Source organism: Podarcis raffonei, chromosome 15, assembly GCF_027172205.1.
Source record: "Podarcis raffonei isolate rPodRaf1 chromosome 15, rPodRaf1.pri, whole genome shotgun sequence".
Lineage (NCBI taxonomy): Eukaryota > Metazoa > Chordata > Lepidosauria > Squamata > Lacertidae > Podarcis > Podarcis raffonei.
Window position 1 is genome coordinate 3922825 of NC_070616.1, and position 16016 is coordinate 3938840.

Sequence of the window (16016 nt, forward strand, 5' to 3'; positions counted from 1 at the left end):
TCTCTCATTAGTGCTGAGCTTTGTGGCCCAAGACTCGGCGCATTGAGTTGGTGAGGGGGGGCAGGCCGGGAAATAACATTATGCCACGGTGATTAAAATAAATTCTGACAGCCTCCCTCATCCAAACGATCCCCCCAGCTCGGAGAGCAGCCCTTTCATCTCAGTCTGCGAAAGGGACTCAATGGGCGACGCTCTCGCTCTTTTCTCACCACCCACACGGCTGTCGCCAATTTGAGACAACCAGGAGAAAGGGGCAGCTGGACCCAAACGTTGCCAGCTGCCCGAGAGACATTCTTGGTCCTGGTTTGACAATTGCAAAGGCTCCCCTCCCCTTTCTGCTGCTAAGAGCTTTCCAATGTGTTGGAAATTTCTGGAAGTTGTTCGATGCACTTAGATATTATTTTTTTTAAGGAAAAAATAGTTTCAGCAACTGCTTGTGATTTATTTGGTGTGGGGAACCTCAAGCTCTGGGGCTAAATCCAGGCCTTTTTATCTAACCTGTGGGGCTCTCCCCAGGCCACACCCCCTCTCCTAGGCCACACCCCTCTCCACAGGCCACACCCCTCACTGGCCATGCTTCGCACCTTCCTGGGGTGTTTTTGCCTGGCTAGAAATACCGTATGTCCTAGAACTCTAGTAATGCCTCTTATCTGCCTGGATGGTTGATACAATAGTGTGTGTGTGTGTGTGTGTGTGTGTGTGTGTGTGTGTGTGTGTGTGTAGAAAGGTAAAATGGACATTCATTGCTTTATTCACTTTGCTCTTGGCCCCTCCCACCACTGGCATGCGACCCTCGGAAAGTCACTGGGAAGGAAACATGGCTCTCGGGGTGCAAAAGGGTCCCTACCTCTGCCATAGCTTCTTCTTGTGAGCATTTATTTATTTATTATTACCTTTCCCCCATTCCAACAGGCCATAGCAGGTCCCGCAGTCAAGAAGGCTGTTTCTGCACATGCCGTAGAGGGAAGTGAGGAACAGATAATTAATAATAATAATAATAATAATAATAATAATAATAATAATAATAATAATTTATTTGTACCCCGCCCATCTGGCTGAGTTTCCCCAGCCACTCTGGGCGGCTTCCAACAAAGATTAAAAATACATTAAAATGTCACACATTAAAAACTTCCCTATACTTCGCTGAGCCTTCAGATGGGCCTCATCCACCTGGGAAGGGAGCCTATCTAGGGGAAGGAAAACTCTGACCCTAAACCAGGGGTCAGCAAACTTTTTCAGCAGGGGGCCAGTCCACTGTCCCTCAGACCTTGTGGGGGGGGGCCGGACTATATTTTGAAAGGGAAAAAAATTATCGAATTCCTATGCCCCATAAATAACCCAGAGATGCATTTTAAATAAAAGCACACATTCTACTTATGTAAAAACACACTGATTCCTGGACCTTCCATGGGCCGTATTTAGAAGGCGACTGGGCCAGATCCGACTCCTGGGCCTTAGTTTGCCTACCCATGCCCTAAACCTTGTGGGATCTCTTTGGGAGAAGATAAGGCTAAGGAATAAACCCTACACAAATCCGGAGTGGAGTCCCGAAGGCAGTTGGATGGCGCCATATATGCCTCCTTCCAGCAACTCCTGCAGCCAGACATCTTGCTCTGCTTTCCTTTGAACTCCATCAGTGAGGCCGAGACGAGGGTCTTGTATTCTGGGTGTGTGCCGCAATGGCCCCCTCTGCCTCATGGCAGGACCGGCCCCACTGCAACACTTCCCTGGCTGGCTAATCCATTCCACCTGCCCATTCACCTTTCTGCTCTTTCCCTGTTGTCTCTTTCAGAATTTCTGTTTGCGATGAGGACAAATTCCGCCACAACGAGTTCATCGGAGAAACGAGGATCCCTTTGAAGAAACTAAAGCCCAACCAGACCAAGAAGTTCTACATCTGCCTGGAGAAGCAACTGCCGGTGAGTAAGTTTAGGAAAGCACGTCGCTGGTAGCTGGTGGTAACGCGACATAGGCTATCTGCAGCCGGGTAAAGCTATCTACCGTATTTTTCACCCTATAAGACGCACCAGACCACAAGACGCACCTAGTTTTGGGAGGAGGAAAACAAGAAAAAAAATATTCTGAATCTCAGAAGCCAGAACAGCAAGAGGGATCGCTGTGCAGTGAAAGCAGCAATCCCTCTTGCTGTTCTGGCTTCTGGGATAGCTGCGCAGCCTGCATTTGCTCCATAAGACACACACACATTTCCCCTTACTTTTTAGGAGGGAAAAAGTGAGCCTTATAGAGCAAAAAAATACGGTATATTGTAAATCAGGCATTAGAAAAGCACAGCACTGTTAGCAACATAGCTGTCAACTTTTCCCTTTTCTTGCGAGGAATCCTATTCGGAATAAGGGAATTTCCCTTTAAAAAAGGGAAACGTTGACAGGTATGGTTAGCAAGACGGTAAATCATTGGGTTTATACACTGTAAATAGCTCAGGCTGTAGTGCTGATAACAAATCCCCATGAACACAGTGAGGCTTACTTAAGAGTAAACATGCATATGGTTCAGCGGCACAGGATTTTGTGACAGGGCATCCAGCACTGACAGGCTGAAGACCTACAAACCTAGATCAAACTATTACAGAATCTTAGTTCATCTGAAACTCTGAAGAGCCACCACAAGTCCATGTAGACCATAGTAAGCTGGACGGACCAACGGTCAGTGAAAGACAACTTCTTATCAGCCCTTAATTCAGAACCACGGGGGCTAGAATCTTGCTCTGTGTTTAGAGGGGAAGAACCAGGTGTTCCAGATGTTCTGCACACAGCCCAAGCAATTCACAGCTTTGCCTTCCCCCACACCCTACCCCTTTCTTTCTTTCTGCAAAAAAAAATTACCCATTGCCAAGTTAGGCCCTGTCAACTCGAATTCCGATGGAAGCCTCTCTCTGAGAGGAAAGAAAACCCTACTGAGGAAGGAAAGAGAGAGACGAGGTTTGCAAGCTGCTCATCAACCGCTGATGAGCAATTCTGGGAAAGAGAGGAACATGTGGGAGGGAAAAGTGTTCTCCTCCCCTGGGAAGAGCAGGCGGGCAGCCTGGCTTGATCTAAGGAGTAACAAGATTGTCGTTTGCTTGAAACCAGGCTGACAGCCAGCAGGTTGCTGTGGGCAGGAGGAAATGTATATGTGCCCTGCGAACCGAGGGAGCAAGCATGTCTATGCACAAATTGAAGATTTTCTTTCCCAACCATCCTGGCGGAGGCCCCGTGTTTTCCAAAGGAGGTTTGAAACAGGCAGAAATCCAACAGGTGCTGCTTTCCGCTCCCTCCCTCGCGTCCCACGGCGACTGCTGTGCTGCGGTGAGAGCTGGACCGGTTGAATTTCCTGCTGCTCACCCAGGAGTCAAATGCACAATGTTTTCAATATGTTGTGAGCTCTCTTTGGAGAGGTGAAACTCTGAAATGTTCCTTGTAAACATCAAAAAAATTACAGAGAGGAAGGTCTCTCCTGACATCTTCTGTAACTCCAAGATGTCCCGGGGAAATCGGGACTCTTGAAGGATATGAAAACACTCAAAGAGGATGTTGAGCAGGGCCAGGGAAGGGAATAGCCAAGGGAGAGTTTGGAGAGAAGGGCCAGAGGGCCACATTTGGCTCTTAGACCAGCAGTTCCCCAGCCCTCATAAAGTCCAAGCTGGATCCCAGATGTGCTGCTGTGTCAAGGGCTTTAGGCTCACTGATAGTCCAGGATGAAGCTCCCTGATTGGCCAGCACAGGCAAGATGCTGAAGCTCCCTGATTGGCCAGCTGCTGTGGTTTCCTTCTCCCTTCCATTTTCCTATATATTTGCAATGAGATCTTTTATAATTGGAGGCCCGAAAGGTTGTTTTCTCAGCAGCAGCGCTGAGGAACCCTGTCCAAAAGAGGTGAAAAAATTGAAGGGGCGGTGCAAAGAGGGTACAAATTTCACCAGGCTGTCAAGGAAGGCCTGGCCTCAGCCGATCCCGTGCGGTTTGCCTCTTCCAGTTCAGCGGCGGGCAGGCGAGGGATCCTGATTGGATCTGACACTCCCTTAAACATTCAATCGGCTGTTATTTGTGCTGCTTTTAATCCTGACTCTGCATTGACAGTAATGAGTGCATCGTAATCCCGGCGAACAAATGAATGGTGTCAGGCTGGCTGCTCAGCAATTTATTGTCCTAAGAGTTGGAGAGACAGGATGGGGGGGGGCGGAATTAAGATTTTCCAATGACTGCATGGGTGACCAGGAAGTGTGTGGCCAGGAACTTTGAACCTCTTCCAAAAGAATAAGGGGGTGCCTTAGTAGGGTACGAATATTCCTGTGGTTAAATTGGTTTAAAAAAAGATCAGGCCTCCTGATGGTTTGATTTGTACTTCTTTATTAAATAGATCCTTGCCAACTGACCTCTTGATGGAACTGTAGTACCCATAGCAAATAGGGAGCAGGCTCAAAAAAATGCTGTGCTGCACACCAGCCACTAGAGGGAGACACAGCACAGAAAGTCACATGAGGAGATGCCCCAGACCCCATCTGCACTAGAGATTTAAAGCAGTATCATACCACTTTAAACAATCATAGCTTCTCCCCAAGTGCTCCCCAAGCAGCTTACTCAGGGCGCTGAAAGCAGGGCCTCTGAAACAGATCTCAAGGCCCTGAAGGACGTTTGTATAGAGGGGCGGTCCTTCAAGTAACCTGGTCCCAATCCACTCATTTTTAAGGCTATATAAAGGTCACTAGCAGCACTTCAAACTGGGCCCATAACCTATTGCAACTGGTGCAAAGTTTGTAATGTCAACTGCTGGGCACCAGCCATTAACTGGGTGGTGTTGTTTTGTACTGGTGTCCAAACCCTCTTTAGACAGCTTATTTACTGAAAGGGTTTTTATCCTGTTCTTCAGCCAAAAAAGGCTCCCAGAGCAACTTACAGAGGGAGAAGTCCATCTCCTCAATTTACAATCTACAAAAGGCACAGCACAAAAGGAAAACGTATCGGGAGGGAGGAGGAAATAAGTGTGTTTGGGTAAGAGGAAATTAGGAACTGAGTGGAATTGGCTTTATTCTCGTCGCAGATAGACAAAACAGAAGACAAGTCCTTGGAGGAGCGTGGCCGGATCCTTATTTCCCTCAAATACAGCTCCCAAAAGCAAGGCCTGCTGGTGGGCATCATCCGCTGCGCCCATTTGGCTGCCATGGATGCCAACGGATACTCAGACCCCTACGTGAAAACGTGAGTAGCTTGTGTGCGAGTTTGGAGTGGTCAAGTGATGTTTCACCTGGTGATGTCCAGAATACTGGCTTTCAAAGACCTCTAGTTGGGGGGGGTGGAGTAGATGACCCTTTGGGTCCCTTACAGCTCTACGAACCTTCAACCTGTGGGCATCATTAGGCGTTCCAGGCCTCCCCACATTAACATGAATGGTATTTTGTTGTGGGGCAATGGTGCCATCCAGGCAAGACTTTAGGGGAGACACACACCCCATGTGCTGGTCCTGGGGGCTACCGAGAGGCGAAGTCCGAGTCCAGTCCGAGGTCGATGGTGCGGTATGGAGGCTGTCCGTCAAAGCTGTAGCTGGGTCCAAGGAAGGGAGTCAGGTGAGGTCAGGAACTCTGGCAGAAGAGCAGGACAGGGTGCAGGCAGGAACAGGCTACCAACAACGTTGCTCCCCCAACCTGGGACTGGGCTGGCTGGCTTTTATCTGCCCCGAGGCATAGGGCGGCCCCGGTCCACAGGTGACTTGCCTCTCCTGGCCTGGAGGCAGGCACTCCTCCTGCGGGAACTTAGTTCCCTCCGCCTCTCTGCCCTCAGCCTCTGCAGCTCAGGAGAGGCTGGAGGGTTACCGGACCCAGAGGCCGCCTCACCCTCTCCTGACAGGGCTGAGAGTAGAGCACTTGCAGGCAATGGGTCCTCCATCACCTCAGGAACCAGAGCAGACTCAGCTGGTGCCTGCACCTGAGGATCCAGCACAGGTGAGGATCCTTCAGGCTCAGGCCCCAGCCCCGGCTCAGCTGGTTCTGGAGGCGGGGACTCCTGTGCAGGCGGAGATTCCTCAGGTTCAGCCTCTGAGTCTGAATCCCAGGCCATCACACCCCAACAGAAAGATCTCCCAGCTCAGCAGAAGGTAGATCCTGGTGCCTTTGGGCAAATGAGGTCTTGATCCACCAACCTCTCTGTGCCTTCAGCCAGCCCAGGCTGCCTGCCAGTCCAGGGGACTGCCCTGCCTGTTAGTTTCCTCCTCCTTATATTCTCATTGTCACCCCTTGGAGAACTCAGCAGGGAGGAGGATGGTGGCAAAACTAGAATGAGCCTTTCACTGGCTCTGCGGCTCCCCCTGCTGTTGGGCTCCCTGCCTTCCAGCCTATCATTCCCAACGGGGAATAAACTAGAACCAGGTGGCTCTGCCTGTCTGGCTCCACCTTCTGTTGGTTGCAGGAAATGCAGTCTATTAATAAACAAATAGATACAACCATTAGCCACACATACACACATACCCCTGTGTGCCTATTTTTGTGTGTTGAGAACCTGGCTTAAGTTATCCCACTGGTGGAGAAATGATTAGCTTCCTCAGAGCTGCAAACACACACTGCGTGAAGTCCCCAAGCTCATTGTTATTCCGTTCCAGGCTCCAGCTGTTACCTGGGACCCGTGATGTTTCGATATGAATTTCTTGGAGGTTAAAAAAAACACAACCATCCTCATTGAATAGATATTGCAAATGTTGACATGCAGGAAATCGCATCTGTCTGTGTTCCTTCAGGTCATATGGCACACTATTAAGTGGTGGTAGAAAAGGAATTGTGATCATTGTTGCTCCTGCTGCTGCTGCTGTTATTATTATTATTACATTTATATCCCATCTTTCCTCCAAAGACCTCAAGGTGGGAGATGCAGGTCTCCCCGAGCCCCATTTTATCTTCACAACAACCCTGTGAGGTAGGGTTGGCGGCAGGCCCAAAATCATCTGGTCGGCTTCATGGTTGAGGGGAACCCAAGTCTCTCTGGTACCAGCCTGGCAGGTTTGCATTGCAGGCCTACCTAATTCACGGGACACGGGTGGCGCTGTGGGTGAAACCACAGAGCCTAGGACTTGCCGATCGGAAGGTCAGCAGTTCGAATCCCCGCGACGGGGTGAGCTCCTGTTGCTTGGTCCCTGCTCCTGCCAACCTAGCAGTTTGAAAGCATGTCAAAGTGCAAGTAGATAAATAGGTACCACTCTGGCGGGAAGGTAAACGGCGTTTCCGTGCGCTGCTCTGGTTCGCCAGAAGCGGCTTAGTCATGCTGACCACATGACCCGGAAGCTGTATGCCGGCTCCCTCGGCCAATAAAGCGAGATGAGCGCCGCAACCCCAGAGTCAGTCATGACTGGACCTAACGGTCAGGGGTCCCTTTACCTTTACCTTTACCTAATTCATACTATTTCCTCCCCTCCCAAAAATAAATAAATACATAAACTGAAACACGACTACAGTGGTACCTCAGGTTACATACGCTTCAGGTTACATACGCTTCAGGTTACAGACTCCGCTAACCCAGAAATAGTGCTTCAGGTTAAGAACTTTGCTTCAGGATAAGTACAGAAATTGTGCTCTGGCGGCACGGCGGCAGCAGGAGGCCCCATTAGCTAAAGTGGTGCTTCAGGTTAAGAACAGTTTCAGGTTAAGAATGGACCTCCGGAACGAATTAAGTACTTAACCTGAGGTACCACTGTATTATTCAAAATTCACACCTCTCTGGATTTCACGAGTTCACCAACTAAATAATACGTACGAACATCCTTGTATTAGAACAGCGTTCTTCAACATTGTGTCCCCAGGCGTTGTTGAAATCTAACTCCCATCATCCTTGACCATTGGCTAAGTTGGCTGTGGATGATGGGAACTTTAGTCCAACTGCACCTGGGAACCCAAAGTTTAAGAACACCGTTTTAGGGGGAAATGTGGATAAAGAGACATGTGTATGCGAAAGCAACATATAAAATGCATTATACTGGGGGAAATTGCTTGCAGGGGTGTGTAGAGAAATTTGCGCTAAAATGCTGACAAATTGTCATGAGTACTTTTTAAAAAAAAAAATGCAGACTGCTGCAGGGATGTGGAGAAAAGAAATTCAGATCGGGGAAAATGGGAAAACAAAATTGATAGGTTAAAGCATCCCTTTGTGTCAATTAATGATTGATTGCCTTCCGCATGTGCATCTCTTTTTTTTAAAAAGAATATTTATTAAATTTTCCAATTTTTTAAACAAACAAACAAAAACAGAACAAACAGAAACATTAAACAAAAGCATAAAGTTCATAAACCATACTTTTAGATAACAAATTTCTCAGACCTCCTCATACTTCTCCTTCTTGTATCCCAATTAAGGTTAATTGTTCAGCAAATCCTTCATTTAAAGCATTACAGCTTGTAACATTACCTTATTTTTCAAACCCTTTTTCCCCCCATCTATGTTCTTATATATCATTACAGCTAGAAACCTCTCAATTTCAATCCAGCACCATCTAACTTTCTTTAATTTTACAATATTTCTGTAAATAGTCCTTGAATTTTTTCCAATCTGCATGTGCATCTCAAGGAACTGAGCGTGAAAATAGCAACAGATATCTCAGCACTTAAAACATTCAAAACAGTGAGGTATAGTTAGGTAACGTTGTGATCTGGACAATGGCGATTAAACAAGAAGCAAAAAACGCTTTGCCTTGAGCATGAATAGGTTCTATATTTGTAATATTTTGTCGGGTCTGGTTTATTTACCAATCTACAAGCTGAGGCTACTGGGAGCAAACAGGCACTTCCACCAGCAGGCAGCATGGTTTTTGCAGGAGATCCCCAGAATCCCTCTCTCGGTTTCAACTCGATTTGGAAATGTGTGCTTGGTATTCCTCAAAATTAAACACTGTTCCTTTTATCCAAGGCACAAGACTCTTTAAGTCTCGCACCTGCAGGTCCAGGCAACGCTCAGAGTCCTTTATTTATTTAGTTGTGCATATTTATATCCCTTTACCCTTCACTGTATGTGTTAAAGCAGGGATATGGCCCTCGAGGCCTTCTGTGTGGCCCTTGGGACTCCCACTCTAGGCCCCTCACCCAGCTCCACCAGCCCTGCATTGCACCTTAATTAAGTATATTTGCCTGGCCAGAAATGTGTCCTTGGATTGTGATAATGCCTTTTCTTGCCCAAATATTGATATGCGTGTATAAATTTCTGAGTTTTGCTTGACTGGAATGTAGCCTACAGTGCGCAGGTGAGAATCACACCTGTGGCTCCGCCCCTTTTGCCTCTGGCCCCTCCAGCCATGGGCCCTGAGAGCTGCCAGCGAGGGAACACAGCCCCCAGCCTTGCAAAGATCCCCACCCCTTTGCGAAAGTCGCAAAAGGTGGCTTACACAAGGAACATGACACACACACAAAACCCCCACCGCAAAACGAAATGGAAACCAACAGAGCAATAAATACATTTCAAGAACGCAGTAATAAAACGATGAAGGCAGAATTAAACAAAAGCCCTAGCAGTGTTGAAAAATATCCCCAGCAGCCATAAAACAGCATCCTTGCTTAATTAAAAGCACCGAGAAAGGAATGCTTCGAGCTCTGCACCTCAAATGAAGCCTGCAAATCTCTGTTCACTTTCCTGGGGTGTCAACCCCATGGAATGCAGCTTGATTTGTTTCTGAATAGATTCTTTTTAAAAAAAATATATTCCTTTTTAGATATGTAACCAGAACTCACACACACAAACACACACAAGGTTAAAAAGAAGCTTGTATCACCCTGCTCTGGCTTCCCCAACCTGTTGTTCTCCTCCAGAAGTTTCTAGATGTCCTCCAGATGTCGGCCTCAGGCAGGATGGCCAGTGGCCAGGAATTATGGGAGTTGTAGTCCAACAGCACTAAAAAACAAACCTGGAGGTGCTGGGGATTAAAACTGAGGTCTTCCACTGAAATATACTCGGAGTCAAGAGTGGATTTCATGCTCTTTATTCAGCTCATAGTGGTGAGGAGAAGTGGAAGTTCCCCCAGAATGTCTGCTTTATATACATTATTTACACAATGGGCCCCACGTGATTGGCTAATTCCAGGATTCTCCTGTAGGCCAATCAGGTTGCAGATTCACTTCCACCTGGAGCTGGATTGGGTGGCTCCTATGGATCAATGAGACTGCTGCATTCTGAATCCTATTGTTCTAGGACCAGTCAGACTGCTGAGTTTTGGATCCTATTCAACTCAGTACATAACACCCACATTCAATACATGTCTCTACCACAAATCTATGGCTGTACCTCTTCTACACAGTCTACTTAAAAGTTTAGTTAGTGGCATAGCTGTCAACTGTCCCTTATTTGGCAGGAAAGTCCCTTATCCCAGCGCTGTGTCCCGCTGTGGTCCCTTATTGATGATGTCCCTTAAATTTCCCAGGTTTCAAAGGAAGCAGCTCCTCTCCCTCCCTCCCTGCCGGCCAGGGAGGAGGGAGGCTCCAACTGTGTTGCTTGGCTGCATTGCTCATCCAATAAGGAGTCTAAGAACCACTGGGGGGTGGAGCTTGCATGCCTTGTGCTGATCAAATTGGCCACGTTGCCTGGGGACTCGCCTTTGCTCAGCACTTCCCAGAGGAGAGGTGACGGTGGTTTTCCTTGCTGCATCCCCTTTGCCGGGTTGCTGCGCTGTGGGAACCACCGCTTGAGGCTTCGTTTGGCTGCTGGCTGGGCTTTCTGCCTTTGGCTTGGAGGGGCTCAGAAGTCGAACATACCTGTGCTTGGAAAATCCCTTATTTTGGCTGCTGATCCCTTATTTTTGAGGCTGCTGGTCCCTTATTTTCCAATCTGTAAGTTGACAGCTATGGTTAGTGGTAGCCTGTGCCCATAGGGACTGGAGGGGCCAGAAAGCCATGGACTCTATTCTGCCTGGAGTCCAGTGTTCAGTTCTGGGCACCACAGTTGAAGAAGAAGAAGAAGAGGAGGAGGAGGAGGAGGAGGAAGAAGAGTTTGGATTTGATATCCCGCCTTTCACTCCCTTTAAGGAGTCTCAAAGCGGCTAACATTCTCCTTTCCCTTCCTTCCTCACAACAAACATTCTGTGAGGTGAGTGGGGCTGAGAGACTTCAAAGAAGTGTGACTGGCCCAAGGTCACCCAGCAGCTGCAGGTGGAGGAGCGGAGATGCGAACCCGGTTCCCCAGATTACGAGACTACCGCTCTTAACCACTACACCACACTGGCTCAAGGGTGTTGATAAGCTGGAAGGTGTGCAGAGGAGGGCGACAAAGATTATCATGGGTGTGGAAACCAAGCCTGATGAGGAGCGCTTGAAGGAGCTGGGTCTGTTTAGCCTGGATAAGATAAGGAGGGATAATCTTGGTTTTTGCTTATAGTACGGAAGTCACTCTGGGAACCATAAAAAGCGCATAATGGAAACAGCCACGATCCTGGAGAGGTGTGGGGAGTTAGGAGGAATGTCTCTTCTGTTTTGCACACCTTGCCTTGCTTTCGGCGGGCGGGCCAGGCAGCCCTTTAAAGGCTTTGCGTTCTATGCCTCGCCTGCCCACGATGTGTTTTGTCGGAGACAATGCAGAAGTTGCGAAGTCGAGTGAGCCTGTGACAAAGAGAGAAGAGAGCAGGGAAGAACGGAGCAGGAACAGATTGGTGGAAGTGAGAAAGCAACGGGAGCTGAATCACGCCAGTTGTTTGCCGTGCACAAGACGGGGGCGGGAGATTTCGTCGCGCAGAAAAAAACCCACAACCGCCTCAGAGTGCGTCTTAGTTCAGAGTAGCAATTGCATCCTTATGTTCTCAAGGAAAACAAAGTGTTGCTCAGAAGCCCTCAGCCTCTGGAAAAAGCTTGAGGATTAAATGATAATAACCCTTGCAAAAATAAGGCCACAGAAGAAGGCGCAAGACCACACACACAAAAATAATGGGTGGGTGGGTGTCATTTTCAGGACCAGGGCAAGGATGAAGCCCAAGGGATGCCATGCCTTTTGGGCAGTTCTTTGGGGGCCTCATGCTGGTGGTGTGTGTGTGTCCGGCAGGAAAAATGTCCTGAACGACACATAAATGACTCTATAAAACTTATTTTTTTCTAAACATCTCCATCTGGGCACAAGAGAGTGTTGTAAACAAAAGCTGCCCCTTTTCCCTTATGGGATACCCAAGAGCCCATATAGAGTCCTTAGGTAGGTTCCCTATTGGTAGGAGAAAATAACAGAGGCCAACCAGAGAATATTGAGAAGCAAAGCAGCTAGTAAGCCTGATCTTTATTGATCTGTTGCAACAGGGTGCTCCTCTCACACGCAGGAAAGGAGGAGGAACCACAAACAAAGGTGTGCCTGCCCTTATATAGACATTTTAAATTGCCTTCCCTGGAGCTCAAGGCCACCCCTCCATACATCATACATACATCACAGAAAGGGCGGTCTACAGCAGAAATCTGAGTGCTTTGTTTACCCCGTCTGCCAGGTTACCTGTTTAATGGTCACTTGATTGGATTGCCTAGGGAGCCTGGCCAGTCTTTTATAATGATAAATACTTAGTTCCTGAGCCAGGTCAGGCTCACACCCTGCTGCTTTTCACTCTGGTGATGTGCAACAGTATAGAGAAGCCAGAGCCAAATTGAAAAAGGGCATTAGGAACGCCAAAGCTATGTACTGCCGGAGGATTGAAAAACATTTTGAAAGCTCCGACCCTCGTCGAGTATGGCAAGGCCTGCGACAAATTACAGGGCAAAATATTAAAAACGAACTGGCCAGTAGCAGTGCGCACCTGGCTGATCAACTGAATCAATTTTTTAGTCGCTTTGAGGTGGGAACTGGAACTACCGTCACTACAGCATTGGCTACCAGCACATCATCAGAAACTACTACTGATACCAGCACATCATCAGAAACTACTACTGATAGACAACCATTTTTATTACAGACCTCTGACGTACAACGTGCCTTTCGGAGCATTAACATTAGGAAGGCAGCTGGACCGGATGGAATCACGGGACGGGTTATTAGGGACTGCGCTGCAGAATTAGCTGGGGTATTTACGGACATTTTTAACCTATCCCTGTTGCAGGGTTCTGTCCCTACCTGCCTGAAGACATCGATTATAGTGCCAGTCCCCAAGCAGTCAGTGGTGGTATCTCTCAATGACTATAGACCAATAGCTCTAACATCTGTCGTTATGAAATGTTTTGAGAGATTGGTGCTAGATCATATTAAGGCTGGTCTTCCATCCACTCTAGACCCGTTCCAGTTTGCATACAGAAGAAATAGATCTACTGATGATGCTATTTCCATCGCTGTCCATACTGTACTGAGTCATCTAGAACGACAGGGAACCTACGCAAGGCTGTTGTTTGTGGACTACAGTTCTGCCTTCAATACAATTCTGCCAGACAGGTTATTTCTTAAAATGACCAACTTGGGTATACATCAGAAGATCTGTCTGTGGGTAAGGAATTTCCTGACTGATAGGCCGCAGACAGTGAGAATGGGACCTCACTATTCTTCTACTCTAGTGTTAAGCACAGGAGCCCCTCAGGGATGTGTGCTAAGTCCCTTTCTCTATTCCCTGTACACATTTGATTGCACCCCACTGTATAAGTCCAACACAATCATCAAATTTGCGGATGATACAACGGTGGTGGGGCTCATTAGTGAGAACAATGAGACTGCTTATAGGAAAGAAGTACAGGGGTTAATTCAATGGTGTAAAGAAAACAATCTTATGCTTAACACCAAAAAAACCAAAGAACTCATAATTGACTTTAGGAGAAAGAAAAGTGTATTTTTACCATTGCACATAAATGGCGAGGAGGTGGAGAGGGTTGGTAGTTTTAAATACCTGGGCATTTATATCTCTGAGGACCTCTCATGGACTGCAAATATTAACATGGTTGTGAGGAAGGTGCAGGGGAGGTTGTATTTCCTGAGAATGCTCAGGGGACTGAATCTATCTCAGCACCTACTTCTGTCCTATTATCACAGTACCATTGAGAGTGTCTTAACCTATAGTGTATTATCGTGGTATGGGAGCAGCTCTGAAACGGATAAAAAAGCTTTACAGAGAATAATTAAAATTGCCCAGAATGTTATTGGGCTCCAACTACCAACCCTGGATGAGATCTTCACGTCTCGCACTTTGAAGAAGTCACACAATATCCTGAGAGATCCCACCCATCCTGCTCACAACTTCTTTGAACTGTTGCCTTCGGGCAGAAGATATAGGACAATGAAAACACGAACCACACGCCTTCTGAATAGTTTCTATCCAAGAGCTCTGATTGCACTAAATAATGATCTTAGGGCCAGTTGCAAGAAATAGCAAGCAGGAAGTAGGAAGGAATGAGATAGGTTTTAGGTTATGTTATGCCTTTAAATAGGTTATGTTATATTCTGGATTATGTTATGTTTTATAGATTATGTCTGAATAGGATGAGAATGTTGGAGATACGTGCAAATGTGTATGTGAACCCGGTCTTTGGGTGGGTGTTTGATTTTCGTTGTTGTGTATACTGTGTATATATGGACAATGACAATAAATTTATCTTTATCTTTATCTTTATCTTTATCTCTTTATTCATATATTTAATGTGCCCTTAAGACAGGATTTGTGAAGGAAAAGACAATGGGGAGGCTTTTCAATTTTCCTTTGACCTTGCAGAGAAATAATTGAGCTCAGTTTGGAAATCAAAAATGGTTTCAGGTCGGTCTTCCTGTGCTGATCTATGTACATGCTTGGTTGGTACACTTATGAACATTTAACATATATCTAAGACCTCAAAGAGGGATACAGGTGGTGCTGTGGGTTAAACCACAGAGCCTAGGACTTGCCAATCAGAAGGTTGTGGTTCGAATCCCTGCGATGGGGTGAGCTCCCATTGCTCGGTCCCTGCTCCTGCCAACCTAGCAGTTCGAAAGCACATCAAAGTGCAAGTAGATAAATAGGTACCACTCCGGCGGGAAGGTAAACAGCGTTTCCGTGTGCTGCTGTGGTTCGCCAGAAGCGGCTTAGTCATGCTGGCCACACAACCCGGAAGCTGTACGCCGGCTCCCTTGGCCAATAAAGCAAGATGAGCACCGCAACCCCAGAGTTGGCCATGACTGGACCTCATGGCCAGGGGTCAAGACCTCAAAATTCCTAACACAAGAGGCAGTATCATAATTCAGGGACACATTCCAGGCAAGAGAAAACACCCAAGGGCACAGAACAAGGCTGGAGCCCAGCAACACTGGGGAGGAGGCACAAACTGCCCCCTCCTTGCTGGCAAACGAGAGATGGAGGAATGTCTCTCTTTGAAAGAGGCATCCACGCTGAGAGAGGGGAACGCCTCTTCTTTGACCAGGGACAGGGGAACCTGTGGCCCTCCAGCTGTTGCTGGTCTCCAGCTCCCATCAGCCCCAGCAGACAGCATAGCCGGTGACCAGGGATGCTGGGAGTTGGAGTCCAGCAATATCTGCAGGCTCTCGGTTCTCCATCCCTGACACAGAGCCGTTCTGGGGTGTTCAGCTGTGGGACAGCAGTGACCACTACTGGATGGTGGTGGAATGGCAGCCAGTTGAACCTTTTCCCCCAAGATTGCCAATCTTTCTTTCCTTGTTTTCTCTCCTCTCTTTGCTCCTTCCTTCCTCTCCCTCCCCACCCCCACCCCCGTCTGTTTGCCCTGCCTTGCCGAAATTAATTGATCTCATTAAGATATGCAAACGAGGCAGCAGCTGCAGTTTGCCTTTCCTGAGGAGTGTCGATTTCCCCCCATCCCGACTGCCACCACTTCAGCGGCGTAATCTGGAGATCATATTTACCGAACGAGGATCACGGGCCAAGCTTGCTTCTAGGAATCATAGGGAGTGGAAAGTGGGGCCCCTAGAGGGCATCTAGACCAACCCCGACACGTGTAAATTAAGTCCAAACAGAACCCCCCACAATTTCACTAGAATTGTTTGGAGGTGCAGAAGGTTCCTTCCCCAATCCCAAAATGGGATAGTGTGGTTTGGGGGAGTCCAGTTCATAGCTTTTGGAGAGGAGAAGGAGGAGGAGATCCCTAGCTTCACACTCTGCACAGAGGCCAGGGCTG

General features: G+C 47.7%; 1 protein-coding gene across 1 annotated transcript in view; it reads left to right on the top strand.

The window, feature by feature from the left end:
* The window catches only part of DOC2B (double C2 domain beta), a 124188-nt gene that overhangs the window by 92808 nt on the left and 15364 nt on the right, over nt 1–16016 (top strand). Inside the window, exons 5-6 of the mRNA XM_053367862.1 lie at nt 1793–1919; nt 5036–5193. Of these exons, the coding sequence (XP_053223837.1) occupies nt 1793–1919; nt 5036–5193 (285 nt within the window). The remainder of the gene's footprint in view (nt 1–1792; nt 1920–5035; nt 5194–16016) is intronic.